The sequence below is a fragment of the Lepidochelys olivacea genome (genome assembly GCF_965140295.1).
Source record: "Lepidochelys olivacea isolate rLepOli2 genome assembly, chromosome: 5".
Lineage (NCBI taxonomy): Eukaryota > Metazoa > Chordata > Testudines > Cheloniidae > Lepidochelys > Lepidochelys olivacea.
The window spans coordinates 112,348,948-112,374,937 of NC_140415.1; the positions used below are offsets into that span (position 1 = coordinate 112,348,948).

At 40.4% G+C, this 25,990-nt stretch overlaps 1 protein-coding gene across 1 annotated transcript in view; it reads left to right on the top strand.

Annotated features, from left to right (window-relative positions):
* ADAMTSL1 (ADAMTS like 1) overlaps positions 1–25,990 on the top strand; it is a 268,655-nt gene that overhangs the window by 52,392 nt on the left and 190,273 nt on the right. The window contains exon 4 of the mRNA XM_084628002.1: positions 11,538–11,774. Within this exon, the coding sequence (XP_084484128.1) occupies positions 11,538–11,774 (237 nt within the window). The remainder of the gene's footprint in view (positions 1–11,537; positions 11,775–25,990) is intronic.

Sequence of the window (25,990 nt, forward strand, 5' to 3'; positions counted from 1 at the left end):
AGAAAAGGAGTCCTTGTGGCACCTTAGAGACTAACCAATTTATTTGAGCATAAGCTTTCGTGAGCTACAGCTCACTTCATCGGATGCATCTGATGAAGTGAGCTGTAGCTCACGAAAGCTTATGCTCAAATAACTTAGTTAGTCTCTAAGGTGCCACAAGTACTCCTTTTCTTTTAACAGGTTGAGATGTATTCCCTATGTGGCTCTGGTAGTAGGATATCCCTAATGTCTTTGAAAATAGTAAGAGTCATATGTTTCTTTTGACCTATGCCCTCTGTATTTGCATGCTCAATTATCATGAGTATACATGCAAATGCAATAACTGGTCCTGCAAATGGCTACTTACTTATGTATCCAGGTACAAGAATGTAGAGACACAGTTGGATGTGCATTTTTGCTCACAAATCTCAAGTATCCAGCTTCGAAACTTTGTTCCATAAAAACCTGGAAAACAGAGAAGGTACCATCCTGGATGAACATTCTACCTCTAGCAAGGGTTTTCAAAATCCATAATGAATCTAGCCACTTCTTCATTCTTTTACACATGGAAAAATTCCTTTCTGATTATTGGAGGGATCAGCTTATGCATGAGCTTCAATTACCACTACGTTAGCATGGATAACTTCTGCACTAGTGGTATAACTGGACATAAAATTAGCCAGTCTTTTTTTTGTAGTTATCTCTCAGAGCTCATGTGCCTTTGTTTATATGACTGTCCTCTCTTGGAGAAGGGCAGTTATAAATGCTAAAAGCAAACTCTTTATTTGAGGGGATGAAATTAGAGAACTGGAACTGTACTTCTTGGAGTTTGGCAATGAACACATTTTCACAGACATTATCATTTGTGGGATTTTTGCCACAGCTGTTTTTAATTCATCCTGAAATTAGATTACAGGGCGGGAAATGTAGAACGGGAAAAGGGAGAGGAGAGGAAAGAGGATAGAGAAGTGCATCTATTTCTTCAGTGACCTGTATTATTCTTCTGAGAGCCCCAGTCACAGCTGGGGGCTGTGAGAGAGGTTGACACTGTTGTCTAGGAAGCTTTTGAGCAGTCCTGTAAAGGAACACATCTGATTTGGCACGCTTACCAGTTACACTGCCTTATGTCCATCAGAAACTGGAAATATTATGAATATGAAGCCACATGTGTAAATATTGAAAGTGGGAATGAAAGACTCTGAAGATGATTTGGGTTCTTAATTACTTTAGAAACATTTTTATATAAACACTAATATTGATTCCAAATATGATTCCAACCATTGTAGAAATTCGGGTGGGGTGGGGGAAGCCAGTTGGTTTTCTTTAGAAAATTATTCTGAATGCAATAAAAACATGTTTTGATAATTATACGTTTTATGGTATGAAAAAATAAACATTTTAAAAAGGGACTCTCACTCTAGGTGGAATTTCTGGAGCCGGATTCATCTGCAATGCTGCATTGTGGGCAGATTATAGATGGATTTTTTTTCTTTTGAGCTGATGAGTTGTGCCTTTTCTTTCCTTCAGTCTATTTCTCAGCTACCGGATTCTCTCCTATTTATCATGTCAAGGCCATCATTCAACCTCCTGGTCACCCTTTCTGTCTGCCTCTCCATCACCAAACTTTCACCCTGCTTTCTCTGTCTGACCCAAACATCTGATGTCCCCAACATTCAAACATTTTTGCACAGTTGAAATGTTCAGATTTGTCACAAATACTTTTCATTTTGATACACTGCTTCTTGGTTCTAGACAGAAACAGTGATGAGCACTTGAGCAGGTTTGACATTCCACCCTGTTCCACCTTCCCACGAGCATGCCAGTATGTTATAACACACTGAAGAATCTTTCCCGGCCATTCGAACACCACAAATAAGGCTCTTGTGGTGTTTTCCTCAAATGAAAACAAGCACATGCCAGAAATCTCACAAGAATGCCTATATTTGTAATACCTTTTAGATCAATTATACAGACCCAAGGTTGAACCTATAGATGTTAGTTCAAACCAAACCACCAAACCTTCTGAGCATTGCCCATAACCACTTCCCCCTAAATCTTACCTTCTCTGCTTGGCTACAACACTACACGTACATTTTTTAACAGAGAGTAATTAACCATTGGAACATGTTGTGGAGTCACCATCACTGATGATTTTTAAATCAAGATTGGATTTTATTAAAGGAATTATTTTGGGGAAGTTCTGTGGCCAGTTTAGGCAGCAGATCGGACTAGATAATCACAGTTATCCCTTCTGGCCTTGTAATCTGAGTCTATTTATTTGATTACACCACCTTCTGACTCTCATACAGACTTCCTCCCTTCTTGCTTCTTACCACCATGTGATCCTTTTGTGTGAACAAGCATCAACACCACTCTCGTCTTTTTTTTTTTTAAAGGGGCAATGTTGTTACATAGTTACACTTCAAAATATCAGACCTGTAAGGGATGTGCAATGTTCTCAGACAGGTTGTACTGGCTTGCACTTGTGGGCAGCACTGTCCTTGCTGGAGGGAATGTCAGATCTGTTCAGGTATTTAGCAGTGTGTAGTTTTTCCACCTTCCTGTGGCTGGCATATCAATAAAATCTTTTGTAACAAAACCACCTAGGTTGGGGCTTTGTTACAAACGTAGGCATTTTCCTTCACTTGGATGATTCTGTAAGGCACTTGACTAGGCTGCCAACATGCGCAAATTTGCTCATGTAAAGAAGGTAACCATAAGCCAACTCGAATCTCTTTATTAACACCAAGTTTACTTAAACTCCCAGAGTAGGAACTGAATTATGTTTTAAATGACAGTTCTCCTGCACTCAGACCACTTATTATGACTACATCCCTTATTGTGGAAGGAGTTTGGTTTGTGTTTTTCCTCTGGACATGTCCATTTTCAGAAGTTATTTTCGTAGTAACTGCCTAAGAATTATTTCTTTGTTAGTGAACAAGTGCCATTAACTATGTTATTGTAATGATAGATGCTTTAAGGTCTGAATTTGTGTTTCCCTGTCATCTAGCAAAATAACTGTGATCCTGCACAACCATTGTTTTTTAAGGAAGGCTTTATCCTAAATAAATACATCAAGAAGATTGGCAGGGCAGACTAGGGGGACCACTGCAGGTGTTCTTCTCTGCCCCCTCTACACAAGTGGCATTTTAGGATTCTGATCAGACTATAATTGATCTGGATAATTTAATAGGATTCATTTTCAGTTTTTCTGGTAAGTCTTTCATTTCAAACCCTTGAATTTCCATTTTCTGTAGTATATTATTCTATCATACACCCTTCAGACCACAAAGTGTCCAGAGTGGCATATTGAAGATCGCTCTGCAGCTGGACAGAATATTGTTTCTCAACGTAGCTGTGCTATTCAGCAAGAGCCCAAAGCAAATGCAGGTTGCAATCCACTGTTCTTCTTCAGCTAACATGAAATAACAAATGAGAGAATCTACAATAGGTGATTTGATACAAATCTGTATCAAATCAGTGATTCTTTACTGCACATTTAATTACTCTATTTCAGTGAAGTATGAGAAAAGTGTCCCCAGATTCCCACCATCCCAACCCCTGAAACACACACACACACACCCCAGAGCAGTTCAGTTTGACAGCATGCTACCTACATTTATACCATAACTTACAGTTGTGAGCATTTTCGTAATAGGTAGAGGCAAATTCTTCTTAGAGAGTTATGCCCAAATTAATGTGTTAGTCTCTAAGGTGCCACAAGTTCTCCTCGTCCTTTTTGCTGATACAGACTAACACGGCTACCAATCTGAAACCTGAATTAAAGGTTGTGTCAGAGAATTGGATAGACAATTTTCTCAAGATCTTCATTAATTTTTTTGAATTTTTATGCGTGACTTTTTGGGTTTGACCTCAAATAGTCAGCCACAAGCTCCTCATTGAGTATTAGAAGTTGAATGTTGTGCTGTACTATGTATCATGGGGGGAAAAAAACTCCCCATAGACTTTGAAAAGCAGTCTTCATATATGATCTCAATGTCGTGATAATTTGGGAATTCTTAATCAACTTGTTCTTCAGGTGCTTCTGCTAGCAGAAAGACAAAGCCTCCCAATGTATGTGCTGTTGAGCTACTGTTGACTTTTGTGGGGTATCTGCAGTGCTGCTTACAAACAAAGTTACTGTACATCTGTAAAGTACATACTAATGTCCTGATCTCACATGATAACAGAAATGATTCATGTTTCTTTGGAAAACTGTTGAATTACCACTGTGTACAAATAAGCAGCGCTGGAAATGAAATAAATTTAGAAGTCTACAAACAAAGTACTGCCCCCCTGGAAAACATTTTTTACCCATATTTAGAAACACTTTGATAATCTGTTCTTGTCCCTCTGAAACAGCAGTAGATCAAAGTGCACTATGGAAATTTTAGCACATGGCAGCATGGTCCACATGGATATTTAGGGTATGTCTACACTGAATTTTAAAACCTACTGCAGTGAGTCTCAGAGCCTGGGTCTACAGGCTTGGACTCGCACTACGATGCTAAAAACAGTTGTGTCAGTGTTGTGGCTCGGGCTGAAGCATGGGATCCGAAGCTTCCCCCGCTTCCGGCTGCGCAGCCTGAGCCCAGATGTCTATACTGCTGTTCCTAGTGCTGTAGACCCGGGCTCTGATACTCATTGCCATAGGTTTTAAAATGCAGTGTATACAGTGTAAGAGCGTAGATTTTACACCCCAGCTTGCCGGGCACTAGGTCTCCATATAGATAAACTCCAAATGCTGAGTGCGCGATATAGTACTATCCCAGCTACAAAACTCATATCACAAGTCAAAACCTTTCTCCTGAAAATGTTTGTTTTTTGGAAAAACTGTTTCATCCAGTTCAAACTTTTTCACGAACCCTGTTCAGTTTCGATAGCATTTTAAATTATTCAACAAAAAACGTGTGAAACAAAATTTTCATTTTGAACTGAACATTGTGTTCTGGTTTGCATTTTGAAAACAGAAATGAAACCATTTCAATTAGAAAAGATAAAGCGAAAATGTTCATTGTATTTTGGGTTTTGGAAAATGAAAATTACAATTAGAAACAACACAAACTAGTTCTGATAACAAACCTCCTTGGAAACTGCTTTGATAGTATTCAGTTCAGTGGGTTCATTGAGGGATGAACTTCGGAAAGGCAGTGGAAGTGTATTTATTCTGAAGATAACTAAAAATATGTGACCATAGCTTTGCCTTCTCAGAGCAAAATCCTACCCTGACATAAGACCCATGTAATCCTAGTGGGTTTATGTGAGTAATGGCTGACTTTAGTCATTATTTGGCTGGTTATCTTAGTTGTGCTGTCACTGTGTGGTGACACAGAGCTTGGAGTTTGGTATAGAATAAAAGCTTCTGTTGACAGTTCCTCATTTATTCGTAAGTATTTATTTATTCTACATTGCTGTCGTCTTCTTTAGATGATGCAGTTCTTCTGTGGTTCTCACTGAAAGTTTGCCATATAGGCCCCAGTTCAGCAAAGCATTTAAACTTGTGCATAAGTCCCATGAAAGTCAACAGAAGGGGCAGGACAATGGATATTCAGGCCCTAGGAATTTGCACTTGAATTAGAGTAGCTACACCAGCGCAAAAAAAAACCCCAGTATAGACAAGGCATTAGGGACCAGTGAAGGTTTCACTACATCAGAGGGCATTTTGCTGTTGATGTCAATGTGAACAGAGTGTGGGGATAAAGCCTCTAGATAGTTTGCTTTTAACAAACAAAAGAGAATATAGGTGTAAACCTGACCTTATTTTTTAAAAAATGCCCCTCACTTTGGTGGGTCGGTCTTTCTTTGGATTACATCATGCAATGAATTTCTCTCTTTTTAAAGACTTTTTATGGAAGGCTCAAACAAACTTAAGGTTGTGTAATCCCAAAGATGCTATGCAAAATAATGAGAACAGTACAGAGGGAAAAATAGTAGTGAGCTAAGCAGTAGTGAGAGCTCTGTAATGTTAGTCCTACGTTTATAGAAAATCTCCCCTATTGCAGCGGATTCTTCTCCCATTGCTTGCATCTCCAAGTACTGTATGTCTGTAGAACCTGCGGCAGGCCACAAGCCTCCCAGCCCGGGTTGATTGTCTTGGGCTAACAAGGCTCATTCTGGCACTCTAAAAATAGGTGTGGAGAAGCCCACCCCCTTCCTAGGTTTCAGAGCCCATGCTCCAGCCCGAGCTGCAGCTTCAAAGCACTATCTACGTAGCTGTTTTTAGACTACTCGTGTGAGCCCTGCTAGCTCATGTGTGTCAGCCTGCGCTCGGAAGCTCACTACTGCAGGCTGTGTAGACATACTCTCAGGTGCTTACTCAGTCTTTACTCAGACCAACTCCCACTGCAGGAGGACCTCAGGATTTGACTGTGGAGTCAAACTACAGCACATATGCCATGGAACTGATTCAATAAACTGTTATGTCAGATGCTACACAGAATAGTCCAGTTGTTAGCCGTTTTTTGTGGAAAGGAAAAGCTCAATCTACAGTAAATCTCTCTTGGCCTCTGAAAATATACAAGTATCTATACTGTAAACTGTTTTAAAGACTCCACAACTGCTTCCACCTTATAACAGCCTAGATATGATCTTTTACATTTCACCCACTAAGTAAACTTTAAAAAGCCTGACCCTCTTTTGTCCCATGTAATCTGATCTACCTATCGCCATCAAGGGACATCTGGGATTCATCTTATCTTTTCCACTGGCTCGTTGATTAATAGAAAGTGTTTTGAATGGGATTCAACTATGGCAGAACTCCACGGACCTTATGAATTACAATAGGGGCAAATAAGAGGTCAGGTTAAAAAAACAATTTGGAGGGGAGGGAGTGAATAAAGCCTTAATAATGCAGTCAGGATTAGGTGCGTAAGAGATGAGGATGAAACTTCTGTGTTTATTTTAAAATAGTAGGTTTCATAGACCTAAGGGATTTCTGATCATCTTTAAAGTGAAGTCTGTTTTCACAGGGATGGAGACATTCTCGACCTGACTGGATGAACTGAGTTTATAGACATCCTGCACTGACTCCATTGGTCAGAAATGTTCCACAAACCTTTGCATGTTGATGATCATGAAACAGCCTTCTATACCTAGCAGAGTGATTCTAGGCAAAGTTAATTCAGGAGCCGATGCCTTTTTTTTTTTTAAACTCACTAGACTTTTGCCTGCCCTGAGAAGCCTTAATGAGGAGGGAGGGGAAAGCAGCTGAAAAGAGACTTAAGTTGAATGAATCTTTCCATCTTATCCAGCTCTTTCTGATTCTCCAGGAAAGGCCTTTATGCCCTATTTCTACACAAACCCACAGCCATCTTTACTAAAAAATATTAAAATTTGAATGAAGTGCTTAAGCTAAAGTAACTCCCGTCTCAGGTTCAGTCAGTTTGGCAGGTTACTCTTCCAGGGCTAGATACTTAGCCGGTATAAAACCGTGTGATGCTGCAGGGATGCAATGGAGCTAAGCCAGTTTACACTAGCTGAGGATCTTCCAGCTCTTCCAACCCCATCCAGTTGCAACAGCTGACCTTCACTTTTTTTAGAAAATCATTGGTGCAAAGCATTTTCAGAAGTGGGAAAGCATCATGAAATCAGACCCTATGGTTCCTGCTGACTGAAAACCTGCTGGTCGGACATTTAAATTTTAAAAAGTGAGGTGCAGGGAGATTGTGACAGACAAGAAAAGAAAGCTCATTGTCTTATATGAAGTTGTAATAATTGTTTAGAAGTAAATCACATTTTACAGGGTGGAACAAACATGTGGCCAAATATCACGACTTGGTCTTGCTTGCTCATTCAGCAGCTACAATACCAATTTTTAGCCTCTAAGGTCTTGGGGGCAGGGACTGTATTCTGTCTTTAATTAAATGGTTGCACAATGCCCAACACAATGAGGCTCTGCTCTCTACCATAATACAAACAACAAATAATAATACTTACCAAGAAAAACCCAACGTATGGACATGAGGGGAAAACAAAATGAGCCAAATTTTGTACTGACTTTCACTCCATGTGTCCTCATTGTACCCCATATAATGGAAGAAAGAATTTGGGCTGTTACTTTTCGTAATGGTCTCCCTTTGGAAGTAAAAAGATACTAATTGGTTACATTTCCAAGCAGAATCACAAAAGAAACGTGTGTGTGTGTGTACATGGCAGTAAAATTCACCCCAAGCCCAATGAAGAGGGTCAAACAAGGCCTTCAAACATGTTTAGTGCCAGACTTCGGGCATTAATGGGAAAGAAGTGGCGTATATGGCTTGTACTGGTTCTCTGCACAATAGGGTCAAATTCTCACCCTCTTTTGCATGTGCGTTCCAGTATGTGTATGCTTATGCAGTATATGTATGGGTGCTTACATTTATTCTTTGAATGGCTTGAAGTTTCCCATGAAAACGTCTTTTAAAAACTAGCTCTGCTATTTAAATCCATTGTTCTATTTTGATCAGGGAGATCAAAGACTGTAAGTAGTTAACATTTGGTCTTGGTCACCTGCAATGTCCTGAGAGCTTGTTATGTTGACTATGTATTTGTATTTATTTGATTTAAAAATAAAACCCAAATAAACAAATGTAGTGAAACGTGTACAAAGAAGGATTATGAACTCTCCATGTTGTGCACTTTATTGGGCCTTTTGTCTTTATAAAAATAAAGCTGTACAAGCCAGGAAGTTTTGAAGGCAGAGCCAAGCTAGAACCAAACAAGAGTTCTGGCTTGGCTCTGTGAGCTAAAGCATAAGCCAAGCTATTAGACCTGACTCTCCCCACTTATGGACAGGAAAATTCAGAGGGATATGCACTGTAAGTTTTTGTGGCAGGAAGTGAGGCCACAGATTGTCCCTTCCTTAGTGAGTGAACACATAGTTAAACCAGATCTTGGATCAAACTTTGATTGCCTTGTTCACCTTTGCTTAAAAGCATAACAAAGGCCCAATTCTGCCTGCAGATACACATCTATGTAGGCAGAACTGGACCTATAATGTGAATCTGTTCTGTTCGGTCTGTGTAAAGGGTGCCCAAACTTTGCCCCAAGCAGAGCCTCATTGGCAGTTTGCCAGAAGCATGAGGAAGGGCACAACTAACTTGTGTATAAAATTTACAGGGTTTTTTTTAGAATGGAAAATAAATGCATCCAGCCATAACAGTATGTGTTCTTGTATTCTTCCATTATGGATTAACAGAAATTGCGTGTTGTCTGAGTTCTGCAGTAGACCCACTTTGTCCTTATCCCCTACACTTACAGGGAGAGGGTGACTGAGGATCATTTTAGAACTTGGATGTACATTACTCTAGAGTAGGGGGCAGCCAAAGTCCCTTTTCCCACCACTCCTCCGACTGTCATAAAGTTGTGCTATTGTCTGTGGTATGCTGTGGGAACACCATTCATTTCACACTCTAAGCATGGAAGACTTCCATCCCCTCCCAGTGTGGGCATGGTATATGGGAGACTAAGGCTCAAATCCCAGCTTTGCAGGATTCCTAGGCAAGTGCGCTAACCACTTGGCTATTGTGTCAGTCTTTCTCTCTGGCCCAGTGAATAGTTAATTATTTATACAAAGTGGAATAGCTCCAACAGGAGAGATTGAACCTACTCTGAATCAGGCGGAGCAGGATCTTGAACCCAGATGTCCTACATCCCAGGTAAGTGCCATAAACACAGGGCCATTGGCTGTTCTTGCTTGTTTTTTAACACTTTTTTTTTTGCAAGGTTTAGTTTTAGTTCTAGTTCCAAAGTGGAACAAAAACAAATGTCAAAACATTTCATTTTTTCACAAAACAGAATATTTGTTTTCTGTGCAGCCTGAGTGCACCGATAAAAAATGTCTCCCAGTTTGCTGACAAGAGCAATCTGAAAGCTTGCCAAGTAAGAGATACTATTTCTTAGAACCTGATCAATACAAGCCATAAAGATTTTAAGTTTTAAAATTTACCTGCAACACTCACAATGACTGTTCGGTAGGAAAGGTATAATGTAGCAATTGGAACTGTTTAAAAATACCAGCAAGGAGTTAACAAATGGAAGTGCAAGGGAAGTATTGTAAATAGCTAGCACAACAAACTGGGAGTGATGGTATAAAACAGAGAGGACACATTTTGGCTAAATAGCAGGAAGGCTTTTCTTTGGACAAAGCTGTCAAGAAATGTTGGAATCTCCATCAGAGAAGAGGTTTACTTCAAGGCAAGACTAGATATACAGGAAGCTAATAAGGATACCATAGAATTTTGTGAGTACTAGGGTCATTGTAGTTAGATATGCTAAAGACCTACTGAATCAAGACCAGGGTCCATTTTTATACTCCTTAGTAGATAAAAAACATAGCCTCCAAATAAAGGACGTAACGGATATAACATTGAACAAGCACTTAAACAAACACCAAGAAGAATAGCCTTGACTGCAGAAACAGGATGAGTTAGGGAGGACTCAAGGGCCACTGAAATCCTAATGCAGCAGCATTGCAAACTCTTGCTATTTTATCACAGTTCTTGTGAAATTTAGTGTTTGACCTGTAGACCCACTGCCTGAAATCATGTGATTATTCAAGACTCTTTGTTTCCATTTAATAAAAAGAGGAATTTTTAGCCCTCTGGTTGCAGAGAAAAGCTTAAAAATGTGAACCCTAAGGGATCAAAAAGCGGATGATAAATAGAAAGAACCCAAATTTTACAATTTTTAGAAATCTCATGATTTTAAGTGAATCTCATGATTTCACGAGACTCAACTCAATATTTTTGAATGCTAAGGCTTAGCAATACTGATACAATATCTCTGTCTATGGAAAGCATTCAACTGTTATCTCAGAGAGAGCAGTTCAAATAAGATCTGTATTCACCAATAAGTGAAATCTGTACTGGGTGGTCTGAATAGTCAGCAGCTAGCAGTCCTTATCACATAATTTATTGCAAATTAGGGCATTTATGCCTGCACCCAAAATGTTTCAGAAACCTTCCTAGAGAGCTTAACAAAGGATTTTGTTTTTAACATTTGTACAGCAAAACCTAAAAAATTGCTGATTCTGTGGATTGTGAAATCTGTGCCTGTATTAGTCAGGTTGAAGTAATACAAATATACGTAGCATTTTTCTGGCTCTTGTTGCTTCACTGACTGATTTAGGTCACTGGGGGGTGGGGAGGGGGGAGCTAGTTAGGAATGCTTATACAAACAAACATTTGAATTGAGTAATTTGTGATTTTTTTTTCCCCAAAGGAAAAAGAAAAGTTCACTAAAGATTCATGTGTGTAGGTAGTTTTAAAGTTAATAAGAACATTTCATGACTGATAAGTTTTATGGGTAAGACAAGCACATGTCTGTCCTATGCTAAAACATTTCCCAGTGGCCTTGATGTTTTTCAGTATTGCTACAGTAACCGCCTGAATGCATAGTAGTCTGGTGAACTACTGACAGATAAAATGGCAAGGAATACTTTGACCAGTGTGTGTGCCTAAGTGAAAAACTCCTACATCTAAGTGTGTTACTCCAGTGCTGCCAGCTGTGCATCCTTTGACAAGGATGTAATTAGCCCCTTTGGAGCTGACCTCTTTTTCTCTCCCTTTTCTCCTCTTCAGGACTGCCCTCCAGAAGCCGGTGATTTTCGGGCCCAGCAGTGTTCTGCTCATAACGATGTCAAGTACCAGGGACAGTTTTATGAATGGCTTCCTGTCTCGAATGACCCTGACAACCCATGTTCATTGAAGTGCCAGGCCAAAGGGACAACCCTTGTTGTGGAACTGGCTCCCAAGGTTCTTGACGGCACGCGATGCTACACTGAGTCACTGGATATGTGCATTAGCGGCTTGTGCCAAGTAAGCAGGGAGTTCTTATTCTAGCAAGTGTAGTAATGATTCTTTTCCTGAATATCTGACTGTCACTCACTCCTTGTTCCTCTCCTCCTCCACCCCCCTCTTTATTTGCACAGCTGTAGAGTTTTCTTTTTATGTATTTCTATTTTCACAATCATTTTAATATGCTTTCTGTAAACTACTATAGGAAGAGATGGGCTGGTTCATGAAACAAAGGGATTTTTCTTTTCTTTTTTTCAGGGTTGGGGGTGATGACTTTCCCTTCTTTTCACCTGAAAAAAATGTGGTTATGGTTCCTGCATTTTATACATTTAGCTATAGTAGCTGATCCTATTGAAAAAATATCCTAAAAAGGAACAATTTAATATTTTGCTATATTTTAGAACTTCCCAAGATTGAGGAAATTAATCTGCCCTGGAATATTGCTATTCAAATTATTCTCTCTATAAGTCACAAACAATATAGAAACAACATAGCACACAGAAAAATGTGTGCACTTTATAAAGCATATAAACATTGCTACTAAGATTAATGAGTCTTAGTAACAATTCTGCATTGGTGTCAGTGACATTAAGATAGCTATGGGCTTTTATAGAAATGGTACATTTTTTCCAGTGGATCCAACAATAAGCTATATGTGTCAAATTTCCAGCCCAGCTAGATGACTTTCTTCGTGTATGTGACTGGGGTCAGTCTGTGGCATATCATGTGTCTACAAGCTGTTCCCAAAGGTAATAATGTCAGAAATAAAGAGTTAGCTTTCGTTGTGTGTGACTCACTACCATTCCCTAAGTAGAAGGTGGTGTTCTCTGCCCCCCACTGGCGAGTGTGGATTTGTTAATTTCCTTCTCAAGATGCTCCATAAAGAATTTAAGATGTATATTTTTGGTTTTTATCCCTTATTTTTCATATTGCTGAGAGGTTTAGAGATCCCAGTAGCTAAGTGTCATATTTATGAGGATTTTTGTAATAAGTATTACAAGCAAGTTGACATTTTTGCTGTACATATGACCACCCACCAGTTTAGCATAAAATCAACACAGACTTCTGACTATATTCGGAATAAGCAAAGATAGCATCATATGTAGTGTTATGGAGTTAGAAGTAGCTTTATCAGGAATCCTAGACTCATTAGGAGAACATTTAGATGTTGTTGAAGAGATGCGTACGTTATCTTTATTTACAACGTGGCGGGTGTGTGTGTGAGAAATGTACCATTTAGTTGTTGTTGCTGATTCAGTGAATGCTTCCTTTTCACTTTTGACTATTTCTTTCTATGGTAGCAAGCAGAGAGGATGGCTCTGCTGTTTAGGGAGTCCTACAAGATACACAGTATCCCCCTTTTTCTTTTTCAGATCCCTTTGATTACAATATGCAACGATTTGCTAACACATAAGGGCCATATCTTGCCTTTGTTCTGATGTACAATACCCATTAAAGCAAATGGAAGTTTCACATAAACCTCGATGACAGTGTACATTCTTATCAGTAGTAGAAGTTTAAGAATCCTACCTTGCCTATCCTCCATAAATCTATTTGTTAATTGTGGCTTTAGTGTGTTGTCATGCAACGTGTCCATCGATATGAAAGGCAGATTCTAGTGGAAGGATAGGAATCGTGTGAATAATGTTGTAAACAGACTTTCCTTAATATTTAGAATACACTTAGGGTGGGGTTTTCAAAAGCGCTCCACGGTGGCCTATTGCTGCTGGGAGTTTTGCTGTTGACCCCCGTTGGAGCAATGTTTGGTCAACACTGAGGACTTTTGAAAATCCCACCCTTCCTGTTTGTTGTTATTTCTAACCATTTAAAATCTCCTTTTTCCTTTGGTTTTCTGGAGTATTTGAACCCCTTCTCTTTCCTCCAATCTTCTAGAAGCTCATCTTGCCTTTTAGCAGCTGTTTCTTGTCTCTATCTTCAACTCATTTTCCTGTCATAAAATTCAGATCTGAAATACTGAGCAGTTCTTAGTTTAGACCCCCATTCTGCAAACTGTAAACTTTAACCCATATGAGTACTTGAACTGAAGTCAATGGAACTGTTCACATGAGTAAAGTTAGGTATGTGTTTACAGGATCAGTATTGTAGTTTTTATAATAGAAAGTGTCTGGAGGGCTACAAACTTGCTGAAAGTGGAGCCTTGGCACACTAAAAAGATGGGAGAAATTTAAAACTGTCCCTTTTCTTTTTTAACTTCAGCTCTTCCTATTTCTAGTCCATATATCTGGGCTTTGGGAGGGTGAAAATGATTTTCCTCAAAAGGCTGTTGGAAGCTCTCCCTTTAGTATCTTGAGTTACTAATGGGTCCATCTTGATTTCCTGGCATCACAGGCTACATTCTGATCTCTGTTCCACCAATGATTCTTAATTACACCAACATAATGAACATCAGAAATCCACTGACTCTACTGTGTGCAGATATCGTTGGTGCCTTCCCATCTCTGATTCAGTAGCTACCTTTGACACTTTGCTTGTGAGCTGATGGAGAAATGAAGTTGCTAATTGCTTTCAGAAACAGTCACTCTAGCTAGAGTCATGATAACTGATAACTTTCAATTTTCAGTCTATGTCAAAGGATCAAGATCTCCTGGCATTAGAAAGGCATAAGCTACAGCAAAGTAAACTGATATGAAAGCAGTTTAGCTATGTATTTTTTTCAAAAAGAGAATATTCTGCATGAAAAAATAAAAAATACACGGGAATTTGAATATAAGTGGAAACTTCTCCTTTGGCTGCTGAATGGTTAAGTTGTATAACAGGGCTCTTTGTTCTTTCATTCTGCTTTTCTTATAAAATATCATATTACACTTATTTGAAATCAAGGTTGCCATTTTTCATCATACTTCAATCATCGTCATCACCAGCAGCAACAAAGAGGGTGAGCCAACTACTCTGAGCATTTGTTAAAGCACTTATATTGTCACTTTGTTTTATGCAACTCACACCTAACGTGAAAGCAGACTTAAAGGTACATACCATCAGCTCACAATCTTTTTTTTTTAATGAATTTAAAGTAGTTTCAGGTCTTACACCTGCCCATGAGTCCTCCCTGCCCAATTTTTGTGGTTTTAAAAACATATTTTCCTGCATTTTAAAATGGTTTTCTCTCCCTAGTTGCTGTGTGAAGGGTCCACGCAAAGATTGGGGAAGAGTGACTATCTGTTCGGAAGAAAAGAATGAGAAATGTTCTTATATGCTGAAAGGAACCAAACTGAAAATGCAGTGGAATATTTTTTTTTCTGTAACCTCTTTCAGTTCCAGTAAGCTGTAGTAAATCTTCTAGCAAGCAGTAATAGGGTGAACATTTTGCAGGCAGAAGTGTGATTTTTAAATCGACTGTTAATCCCTTTTAATAAGTATTCAATTTCTGCAGCTTCCTTTTCCCACAGATCCCCAGGATTGGAAGAGTTTGCAAGTCTCATACTCGCCCTCCCCCACTGTTTCCCCACTCCAAATTGATCTCCTGCAAGGGCAGTATTCCAAAGGAAGTTTGTAAGGTTCACATGGAGGTGTTCCTGCACTATTTGTATTATGGTAGCACCAAGAGGCCCCAAGTAGTGTCTCGGCCCCAGTCAGTGTTCAGTAACACTGCACTGCATGTAGAATTGTTGTTTTCTTCAGTAACAATCCATAAGTTCTTGAACTGTTTCATGTATAGTTTTTTATTTACATATTCTCTCTGCATTCATTCAGTAAATTTCTGTAGTTTGTGGACTTAGTTCTTATCTGTTGTCCCCATTGTAACTGATGCAGCATCTTCCTTGGTTATCCAAACAATCAACTGCCTGTTTATGGAGTTCTCCTTTCCCTCGTAATCCCAGCCTACATGTACCATAAGTTAGTGCCAGATGTCTGTAGCACAGAAGCCGAGAGGAGCATGGCCTCTCTGATTGATGCGTACACATAACAATAGTCCATGAAAGTTACTAAGACTTTTAAAAAATAAAAACAAAACTTATATCCTGTCACACAGTGACCAGTTTCTTTCTAGCATTTCCCTGTTTTCTCTTACACCAAAAACCTTGGATTTCGCTCTGCTTTTGGTGAGCAGGGAAATGCTGCTTCTTCATTGCTCGCCTTTTCTATTTTCACTGTTTTCCCTTTGCTTGTCTATCCTGTTTTCATAACCCTCACACATTATTCTCCCTCTGTTTCACTTTGTCTCCTACTTTTGCTAACTCCACAAATAGTCTTCTTGATAACTCAGCCCAAGACTAAGTATGTGAATCAGTGTTATACTCAGTATCTGTGAGGCTACAGGTTCTTGGGAGGTTTATCTATCTCCATTTGTGATGACAGTCTTGACACTAAATGAAGTCCCATTCTGAAACTTCCAACTTTTTCAGGTTAAAGGATCAGACTTTGAAACACATGTAGGCAGATAGCTCCCTGTTAGCTAAATATTTGAAGAGGTGCAAGCATGTAAGTTATTCTGTCAAAAGTCTGTTAGCTATAAACCGATGCATATGAAACAGATTCTGATCTCACTTACAAAAAATCGACCATATGAAGAATTGCAACCTGTTAGTACTCTGCTTCTTTTTGGAGTGTCACTAATATACATACAGACATGAAGAGGTGCATGTTTGGATATGGAAGAATGTAGGTAGATTGGTACACACACAAGCAGGCAGAAAACAACTGCTTAATTTTATAAAATATCACAAGGAATCAAGGAAGATGCATGAGGCCAAGTTCTGCCTTCAGTTACACTGCTATGAGTCTGGAACAATTCCACTCTAATCTATGATTTTGTGTCCATTGACAAACACCTGCTTGATGCTAACTGTCTTGCCTGTTGTTCAAGTCAATGAAATTACTCCACGTTTACCCTGGTGTAACCATGGGCAGCATTTGGCTCATAGTGTAGACCAAAGTGCAGAATTAGATCCAAAATTCAAAGAGCTGTCAAGTTCCAACCAGAGGCTCGCGGTAGATGTGTATTTGTTTCTTCCCTTGTTAGTAGCTGCCTCCTTTCTTGCTGTCAGGGTAAGAGTGCTACCCTCCTATACCCTCCTACAGACCCCTTCCTATCAGGGAATCCATCATCAGCACATTCTGTTTTTCCTGAAACACAGGATCAGAAGGGAACCTAGAGTAATTTGGGGAACACTGACCATAGAACGCTCTTCAGATGGACATTCAGCTTCTCGCTATAGGGTGCCCATTGTGAGAGTAGGGAGAGGAATTGATTAATGGAGCAGCACATAACTTCTGCAGATACAGGGTTGGAGGTGGGTGGTGAAGGGGAGTTGCTGGGCAAGCAAGAGAATCATAGAATATCAGGGTTGGAAGGGACCTCAGGAGGTCATCTAGTCCAACCCCCTGCTCAAAGCAGGACCAATCCCCAACTAAATCATCCCAGCCAGGGCTTTGTCAAGCCTGACCTTAAAAACTTTTAAGGAAGGAGATTCCACCACCTCCCTAGGTAACGCATTCCAGTGTTTCACCACCCTCCTAGTGAAAAAGTTTTTCCTAATAACCAACCTAAACCTCCCCCACTGCAATTTGAAACCATTACTCCTCGTTCTGTCATCTGCTACCACTGAGAACAGTCTAGATCCATCCTCTTTGGAACCACCTCTCAGGTAGTTGAAAGCAGCTATCAAATCCCCCCTCATTCTTCTCTTCTGCAGACTAAACAATCCCAGTTCCCTCAGCCTCTCCTCATAAGTCATGTGTTCCAGACCCCTAATCATTTTTGTTGCCCTCCGCTGGACTTTTTCCAATTTTTCCACACTCCTCCTTGTAGTGTGGGGCCCAAAACTGGACACAGTACTCCAGATGAGGCCTCACCAATGTCGAATAGAGGGGAACGATCACATCCCTCGATCTGCTGGCAATGCCCCTACTTATACAGCCCAAAATGCCATTGGCCTTCTTGGCAGTAACGGCACACTGTTCACTCATATCCAGCTTCTCGTCCACTGTAACCCCTAGGTCCTTTTCTGCAGAACTGCTGCCAAGCCATTCAGTCCCTAGTCTGTAGTGGTGCATGGCATTCTTCCATCCTAAGTGCAGGACTCTGCACTTGTCCTTGTTGAACCTCATCAGATTTCTTTTGGCCCAATCCTCTAATTTGTCTAGGTCCGTCTGTATCCTATCCCTACCCTCCAGCGTATCTACCTCTCCTCCCAGTTTAGTGTCATCTGCAAACTTGCTGAGGGTGCAATCCACACCATCCTCCAGATCATTAATGAAGATATTGAACAAAACCGGCCCCAGGACCGACCCTTGGGGCACTCCACTTGATACCGGCTGCCAACTAGACTTGGAGCCATTGATCACTACCCGTTGAGCCCGACAATCTAGCCAGCTTTCTAGCCACCTTATGGTCCATTCATCCAGCCCATACTTCTTTAACTTACTGGCAAGAATACTGTGGGAGACCGTGTCCAAAGCTTTGCTAAAGTCCAGGAACAACACGTCCATTGTTTTCCCCTCATCCACAGAGCCAGTTATCTGTCATAGAAGGCAATTAGATTAGTCAGGCAAGACTTGCCCTTGGTGAACCCATGCTGACTGTTCCTGATCACTTTCCTCTCCTCTAAGTGATTCAGAATTGATTCCTTGAGGACCTGCTCCATGATTTTTCCAGGAACTGAGGTGAGGCTGACTGGCCTGTAGTTCCCAGGATCCTCCTCCTTCCCTTTTTTAAAGATGGGCACTACATTAGCCTTTTTCCAGTCGTCTGGGACCTCCCCCGATCACCGTGAGTTTTCAAAGATAATGGCCAATGGCTCTGCAATCACCTCCACGAACTCCTTTAGCAGTCTCGGATGCAGCGCATCCGGCGCCATGGACTTGTGCTCATCCAGCTAACAAAAGAGGCTAATGAGAAATTAGACAAGGCTTGCATGTGAGGCATCAAGTTTTAAATGTAAGACGCTCTGGCTTCAGGCAAAAGTCTGGGCAGGTCTGAGTTTGTGAGCAGGGACTTTGCAAGATTCCCATCAAACTCTGCCAATGTTCCTCAGTCCTGACTTGCAACACCATTGATTGCTCCAGTCCTGGACCTCTTAGCTGCTAATCTGTCAATCTGCATTTGGCTATATTATGTGGTATGTTTTATAGTAGCACAAACCAGACGCAGCTTGTATTCATAAAATTTTGACCTAAGCTAGGATTGCTTTGTTATGTACAATGTCCCTGTTGTCTGCTTCTTCTGGCATTGGCTCTGTTTTCCGGGGGGAGGGGAAAAACGTACATGACATTCTCAGAACTAATTAATCCACTTTCAATGTAAAATATTCTTCAGAAGCGTTAAACTGGTCTTAATGGAACAACTAATAAACATCTAAAATAAGGGAAGATTTAGCGCAGTTGTCCTCTGAAATGATTTTCTGAAGCAAATAGAGGAATAGTATTTTACTAGTTGTGCTAAAAAGAACACTCAACACTCAGCTAGTCTGTAAAATATGGTTAGTCCAGTCCAGTCCAAAATAAGGCATCAGGCGCATTGAGCTCTAAATATATCGTGGGAGGTTTCGAGTAGACAATCCTATCCTTTGGATTTGATCACAGATACAGCCAGTTTGACATCAGGTATTACAGTTTAATATTCTTGCATTATTTCATTGCAATTCAGAATTTATCACAGTTGAAGAAGCATATAACACTACCAGTATTATGTTTGGCAAAGTTGTTGTACCACTACCTAGATAATGGAATCCAGATCCGCCAATAGTAAAAGATTAGTTTCAGTAGATGGGAGAAATGGCTTCCCTTCAGATGATATATTGATTGAATGATAATGTGGTAAGATTTGGGGCGATATAAGAATTTTTAAAAAAACAGAACACATGAAGAATAAATACAATTGTCTATAATTGTATAAGAGTAGTGAAAGTTCCAGACTGCTTTATTTTCTACTTCCTCTCTTCATTCTCTTTCTCTTGTTCTATGTGTACCATTCATTTCAAGGATTTCTTTTTTATGTAAGTGCATTTTTCACCAGTGTTTTTTTTTTCACTTTTGTTGTTGTTACCCTTGCACACCCTGCAAAATCTTGGCTATGATTGTAGCAAATATTCTTATATGCTTCAGCAAAGTACTGTTAAACACTTATCACCATTATTTTCTGACCAGGCATGGCAGATGTCCATATAATTAAATACAGCATGTTAACTATCCATAACAACTAAGTGAGACTGAAGTTTCAGTGTAACTGAGCCCTGAGATTGTCATACTTGGGTTGTTGCTTTTCACTTCCCATAGCGAGAAAGGCAGGAGTGGAACAATTATCACAAGCCTTTTGATGGCGAACTGGAAATAAACACACTCTGGTTAATTATCTAACAAGCAGCATTTGGGCTGCTGTCAATGTCTGTTAATTTTTAGGGACTTGATTTCCCTGTACCAGCTGCTACTGTTGATACATTTTCTTTCTTTTCTCAAGGCAATGACAGAAGTAGTGCAGAAGCCCAGACTGAAATGAAAGAAAGCATTGAAAACAAAGCATAGTTAGTTAAATGTTGCAGAGATTTCAGTCTCCTGTAATTCAGCTGCCTTGGCTCCTTTTTTGGTAATTTAATTTTTCCTCTTAAATGGAAACATTAACATTTGGGTTGCACCCATTACTGTAGTTCCTAGGTACCAGGGTGGCTACCTTCCCAAAAATTTAGAAGGCATTATTGATGGGATCAGTCTTTAATCAGTTTTATCTTGGCATAACATCCTCCTGTGCTGATCATGATAGCTTCATGACCCTTGAAGTATGTGGTAGGTTCCCAGACTTATATCTTCAAAAAGTTACTGATGATTTTGGGCTGCTTTGAATTTTAGTTGCCAACTTGAGACATCTGAATGGGGCCTCATTTTCAGAAAGTGCTGAGCACCCACCCTCTGAAAATCAGGTGCTTTTATGGTGTCTTGGCTTGGGCACCTGAAAACTGAGGCACCCAAAATCACTAATTGTCGTTTGAATGTTTAGGATACACTTCAAGCCGGGTACAGGGGGTGATTCCCAGCTCGAGGAGATGCATTCGTGTTAGCTCTCATCAAGCTTGCATGCTAAAAACAGAGTGTAGCTGCAGTGGCCTGGGCATCAGAAGGGATGAGTTGCCTCGAGTACATGCCTAGCATCTCTGATGGGCATGCACTTGGGGCGCTTATCTCACCCCTCACACTGCCTCCGCTACATTCTATTTGTAGCACACCAACTCATTGCTCTCCTCAAGCTGGGAATCATGCCTCTAGCTTGGAGTCTAGACATATCCTTAGACCAGTACTCTCCATGTTACATTCATCCACATCTAAAGACCTTTTGTGTGTAAGGTAGTTTAATTTTGAGTTTGTTGTTTAAAATCATCATTCTGTCATGGAGAAATTGCCTTTTCTCAGTGCAATTTCAGCACTGTTCCTAAAGGAATGAAGCGGAGAGCACAACAGGTGTTCTAGTCAGCCAGGGCCATGCACATATAGCCATCATGGTGCCAGCTACCAATATACATGTGGTATGGGCTAGCAGGAGGATAGGCGCTCTAGAAAGCGAAGAGACATGTTGGCCCTGCCATGTGGAAGAATCTGAATTTGAGTCATTAGCTTGGTCCTTTCTCTCCAGGCCCGGAGCTTAGATCTCCCCATCCTAAACCAGTCAGGATTGGCAGCATTGCAGCAGCAATGCATTCATGTGACTCAATAGAACAAGTACTTTGTGTTGCTCAGAAGTGAGAGCTATGTCTGCTGCAAGGGACAGCGCTGAAGAGCACCACAGAGAGAGAGAGAGACATGTCACACTTTCCTTTTCTGGAGGGAAAGACGTTGCAATATTTGGTGTTGTGAGGATTCCTGGGGAAGTTTCTACTCGGAAAAAAGAATTGGGAGATGCTTAAAAAATGATAGCTCCAGGTGAGACCTGTTCTCTTGGGGTCATGATAGAGTCAGAAATGTTTCTGTCACCCCTGCTGAGCTGGAAGAAGGTGCTCTGATTATTTTCCTCAGAAGGTATCTTTTCTTAATGAACTTAAAGTCATGTACAGAATGCTGTGGTGACCTGCACTGAGATGTCTGTAATGAGCAGCAGTTTTAAAAATCTCCAAAGAAAGGGACCTAGGGTTGATTGTACTCATTGAAGTTGATGGCAAAGCTCCCAGGATTAGGCCATAGTCCTCTGAAATAGTTGAGAATCTCATTCCTTTTTCACACACTTATTCCTGTACAACATGGAGGTTAGGCTGTGATACCATATTGCTTAATGACACAGCACAAGGAGTTTTATTAACGGCTTGGTGAACTGGGATCTCTAAGTATGTGAGCTGTGGATGCAATTTGTTCCTCAAGAAGACAGGTTGCTTGTTGGACTGCAGCATCAGAAAGGCCTGCATTGGCATTGTCTCTGTCAATAACGACGTACTCCAGCAGAACCCACATTATCATCAGGACAGAAGACTGGCTCCTATCAACAAAAGAGCCCTGTGTTTAAACAGAAAGCATGTATGCCCAAGAGAAAAGGGGATATCAGTGGTGATATCCAAGTATGCTATGAAGTCATCACCATTGACAAAGAATCACATTCAGTGTAATGTGAAACAAGGGCAAATTAAATGCTCTCACTATTATAATACTTCACAGTCTGGGAGACCAGAGTGATACTGGAGGGCAGACTTTTTATATAACTTTCAACTTCTCAGAGCACATTTTTCTGAGGATGTTGGTGCAGAGTTGCCCTGACCATCTTGTGACATTGTGTTTTAACTTAAACTGTCCTGTGCTAGATAATTCTTAGATCTTCTGCTGGGATATTTTCCTGTTCTTCTGGAAAACCTGGCAACTTTTTCCCCTCAAAAAGTTAAATGAGCTAAATATCCAAGGGAGGGACCTGCAGGATTCCTACAGAGGGAATCAATAAATATTTCAGTAGGAATCTACTACAGTCGAGTTATTATTTTTTTAAAAAGTCACTTGCATTCTCACTTGTCAACACTAGCACTAAAATGCAACCCACAGATTTTACTGAGTGTCCAGGGGATAAGGCCAGAAACTTATTTTTGCTCTGGCAAAGTAGAGTCCACAGAAACAAACTGAAGCAAAACAAAGAAAAAAACTGTGAACAAAGTAACCAAGTAAAATAAAGGAAAAGAGTTAATAAACACTACAGAAGCCTTTTTCTTCTACAGCAGTTTTTTCCTCTCATCCTCTGCTTATAAGCCATTGGGGACTGTTTCCTGTTTAAATAGTGCCTATTATAGAACGTGACAGCTTCTGGATTTCTTTGTAACCAGAGAGCTAACCAGCTATGGCTTTATGTTCCCAGACTCTTCTGTCCTCGTCTGTGGACTGGCCCCAATGGGTAGATTGGCTATGTTCTGCTAATAATGATTGAGCCTGAAAAGGCAACATTTTTCACATAGGAAGGGTCACCTCTGATGATTTTCCTTTAAATCAAGGGTGGTTTCACAAGGAGGCTACATCTTTGTATCCTGTATTTCTCTTTGCTGAGGTTTGCTTAGTAAATGTGAAGCCTGTAAATATGGGGTAACTTGAACCAAAGATGCATGATGGCCACCATGGGTTCCTTCTCTGACCACTGGGAATGTCAACAGCATTCTTCCTACTGCTATAACAGTAGCTGTTTTGTCTCCTGGGCTTTGATTCTGCAGCATGGTCTGGGTAGGTGGACCCCGGCATCTGCATGCAGCTCCTTGAGGTCATGGTCTGGGTTTAACAAAGGATTAATAAATAATAGGTAGAAAGGCAGAGCAAACTTAGATTGTAAACTCTTTGGGGCAGGGACCATCTTTCTGGTGTGTTTGTTCAGAGTCTACCACAATGGGACCCTAGGTCCATGACTGGGACTCTTAGGTGCAACTATAATACAAATAATGAATAATAATCGTGACAGCGGAAGATGGAGAGAAATATGGCAGCAATATTAAAATGCAATTCATTTTTAAAAAGTAATTATAGAAATGACTTTGTGGGGTTCCGTGTTTGTTTTGCAACAAATTCTATAGAAACTGTACTCGATTTACAAATCAAAAGCGTGTTTTCTTACTGCTAACTCTGCAAATTCACCTTGGAATCTGTATCGCAAACAGGGTTCTTTCGTCCTTGGACGTCATCACCACTAATAAATAATCTGAGACAAAGGCTCTGCAGGCCAAATTCGGCTTTCATACTTACTATATTAAGGCTGTATTTTTTAAATATTTTAAAAATATTGAGAGACACTGCAAGAAGTGCAAATGCAGAATGTAAGTGGACTGCATATCTGCACTGCAGATGCAGCCATGACCAGGAATATAAGGCACACAACTCAGTGGTCCCATAACTCAGTAACAAACATGGTGTGAGTTTGCAGAGTAACTTGGACCTTAGTCCTATTTCATAACCAGACAAAAGTTCAAGGGCACGTAATATGTCAGCTTTATTATAAAACATGGTTAAGATCCAAATTGAACCCATGGGCCAGATCCTCAGCTGTTTGTAAATGGTCACAGCACCATTGACTTCAATTGAGCTATGACAATTCACACAAATCAAGGCTTTGGCCCCTTATTTGTAACCAGCTTAGGGACAACAGTGTTGCTAATGGGGTCTTAGCAGTTTGTATTTGTAGTGTAGAGAGGGTCTTTGAAAAGCAGATTTATTTATAATTGGCTAGATTTGCAAGCTTACTTTTATCATATTATTTCCTGCACAAGATTTCTCAATGCTGAAAAGAAATGATTATGAAAACTTCTTACTCCAGGGCATTTGCAGGCAGGCAGGATTCAACCAGAACATGTCATTGCTGGTGCAGTTTTATTCCTGGAAAAGTCTGCTAAGCAGAGCCAGAGTTCATGTCCACCAGGGCAACATACACTCAGCTCCAAGTCATCTTCTCAGACCTTCCGTTTGGGATCTTTAAACTGCACGTAAGCAGTTTGCTCATTGTTAGCTCAGTTGTTAGCTCAATGGCCTTCTTTTCTCATGTAGTGTCTTGTAAAAATATTTTTAGGTATGTATCTAAATGTCAGGAGTATCCCAACTCTTCCAGCTTATTTTGCTGTCAGTTCAGTCAAATATGGTGATGGGAAGGAATCCAACGCAGCACGAAGTATGGGACTTCAGCCTAAAATGCAATATTGAATCTTTACCTCTGAGCAGAGCCATTGTGATGCATCCAGAGAACAATACAGTCTGAGCCAACTAAGGCTGAGCTGTTGTTGTTCTGGCTTTTTCTTGTTGGGCTGTTTCTTAACTAACCCCAAAAGGAGAGTTAAAAGTCAGCTCAGCTAAGGGTGTGCACTGTCAGAAGATGACACACTTGGTAACATCTGTTGTGCAGAGAGCAAACACCATTGTTGATCAAACTGGTGATTTCCCCAACGTTGTAGGGTGTGCAAAGTAGCTGTCATCTTCCTTATATTATACAAAGTCTGGGGTGCCTCCAAGGCTTGACATGATGTATTCAAGCGTCTCATTCTATTAAAAGTACTACAGCGATAAGCCCCATAGAAATGCCTATACAAATAAATAAGGGCCTGATCCAAAACTCACTGATGTAATGGCCTTTGCGTTGATTTCCATGGGTTTGGGATCAGGCCCAAAATGAACGGCATGATTGCTACTTGTGACATTTTATGCTATAGCATATCACAGTGCACAGATTGTCCCAGCACTGTGAGAGCACGCTGAAGGGATTAGAAACTACAAGAATTCCAACTTGCAAAGTTTATACTTCATCACTCTATCTGGGTGGGAGAAGGCAGGTTTTCCTTACCCCACCCTTTGTGAAATGGGCAGGGATTTCATCACCCTATATCCTATGTTCTCTTGAGATCTATGAAAGTCAGGGCTAGAGTTGATAAAAAACCAGAATTTCCATCCAAGGGAAACTCCAATTTTTTGGCATTTGTTTTTGTCATGGATTAAATGTAGAAATTTCAAAACTTTTTGTGGAATGAAAATCATGCAATATTATCATTCAGAAATGTCAAAAAGTTTTTTGGTTCAAGTCATGGCTACATTAATCTCTGCCCACCTGAGCAGTCGTGGGGCTTCAGGGGAGCTGTAGTTCAAGTGCATCATGGCCCCATTCTCCCTCATGGGCCAAACTCTGGCCATACTACATCTCCAATGGTACACTTTTCAGTAGTTAGTCCTGATGACAGATGGTTGGGAATAATCTGCCTGGGGGCCCTGTGCCTTGGCAATACTCCATAGCTATTTCAACCCAACTGAACCTGGACTCGATGGCAGAAGGATTTATCTAGGAATTGTGCTCCTATTACTGC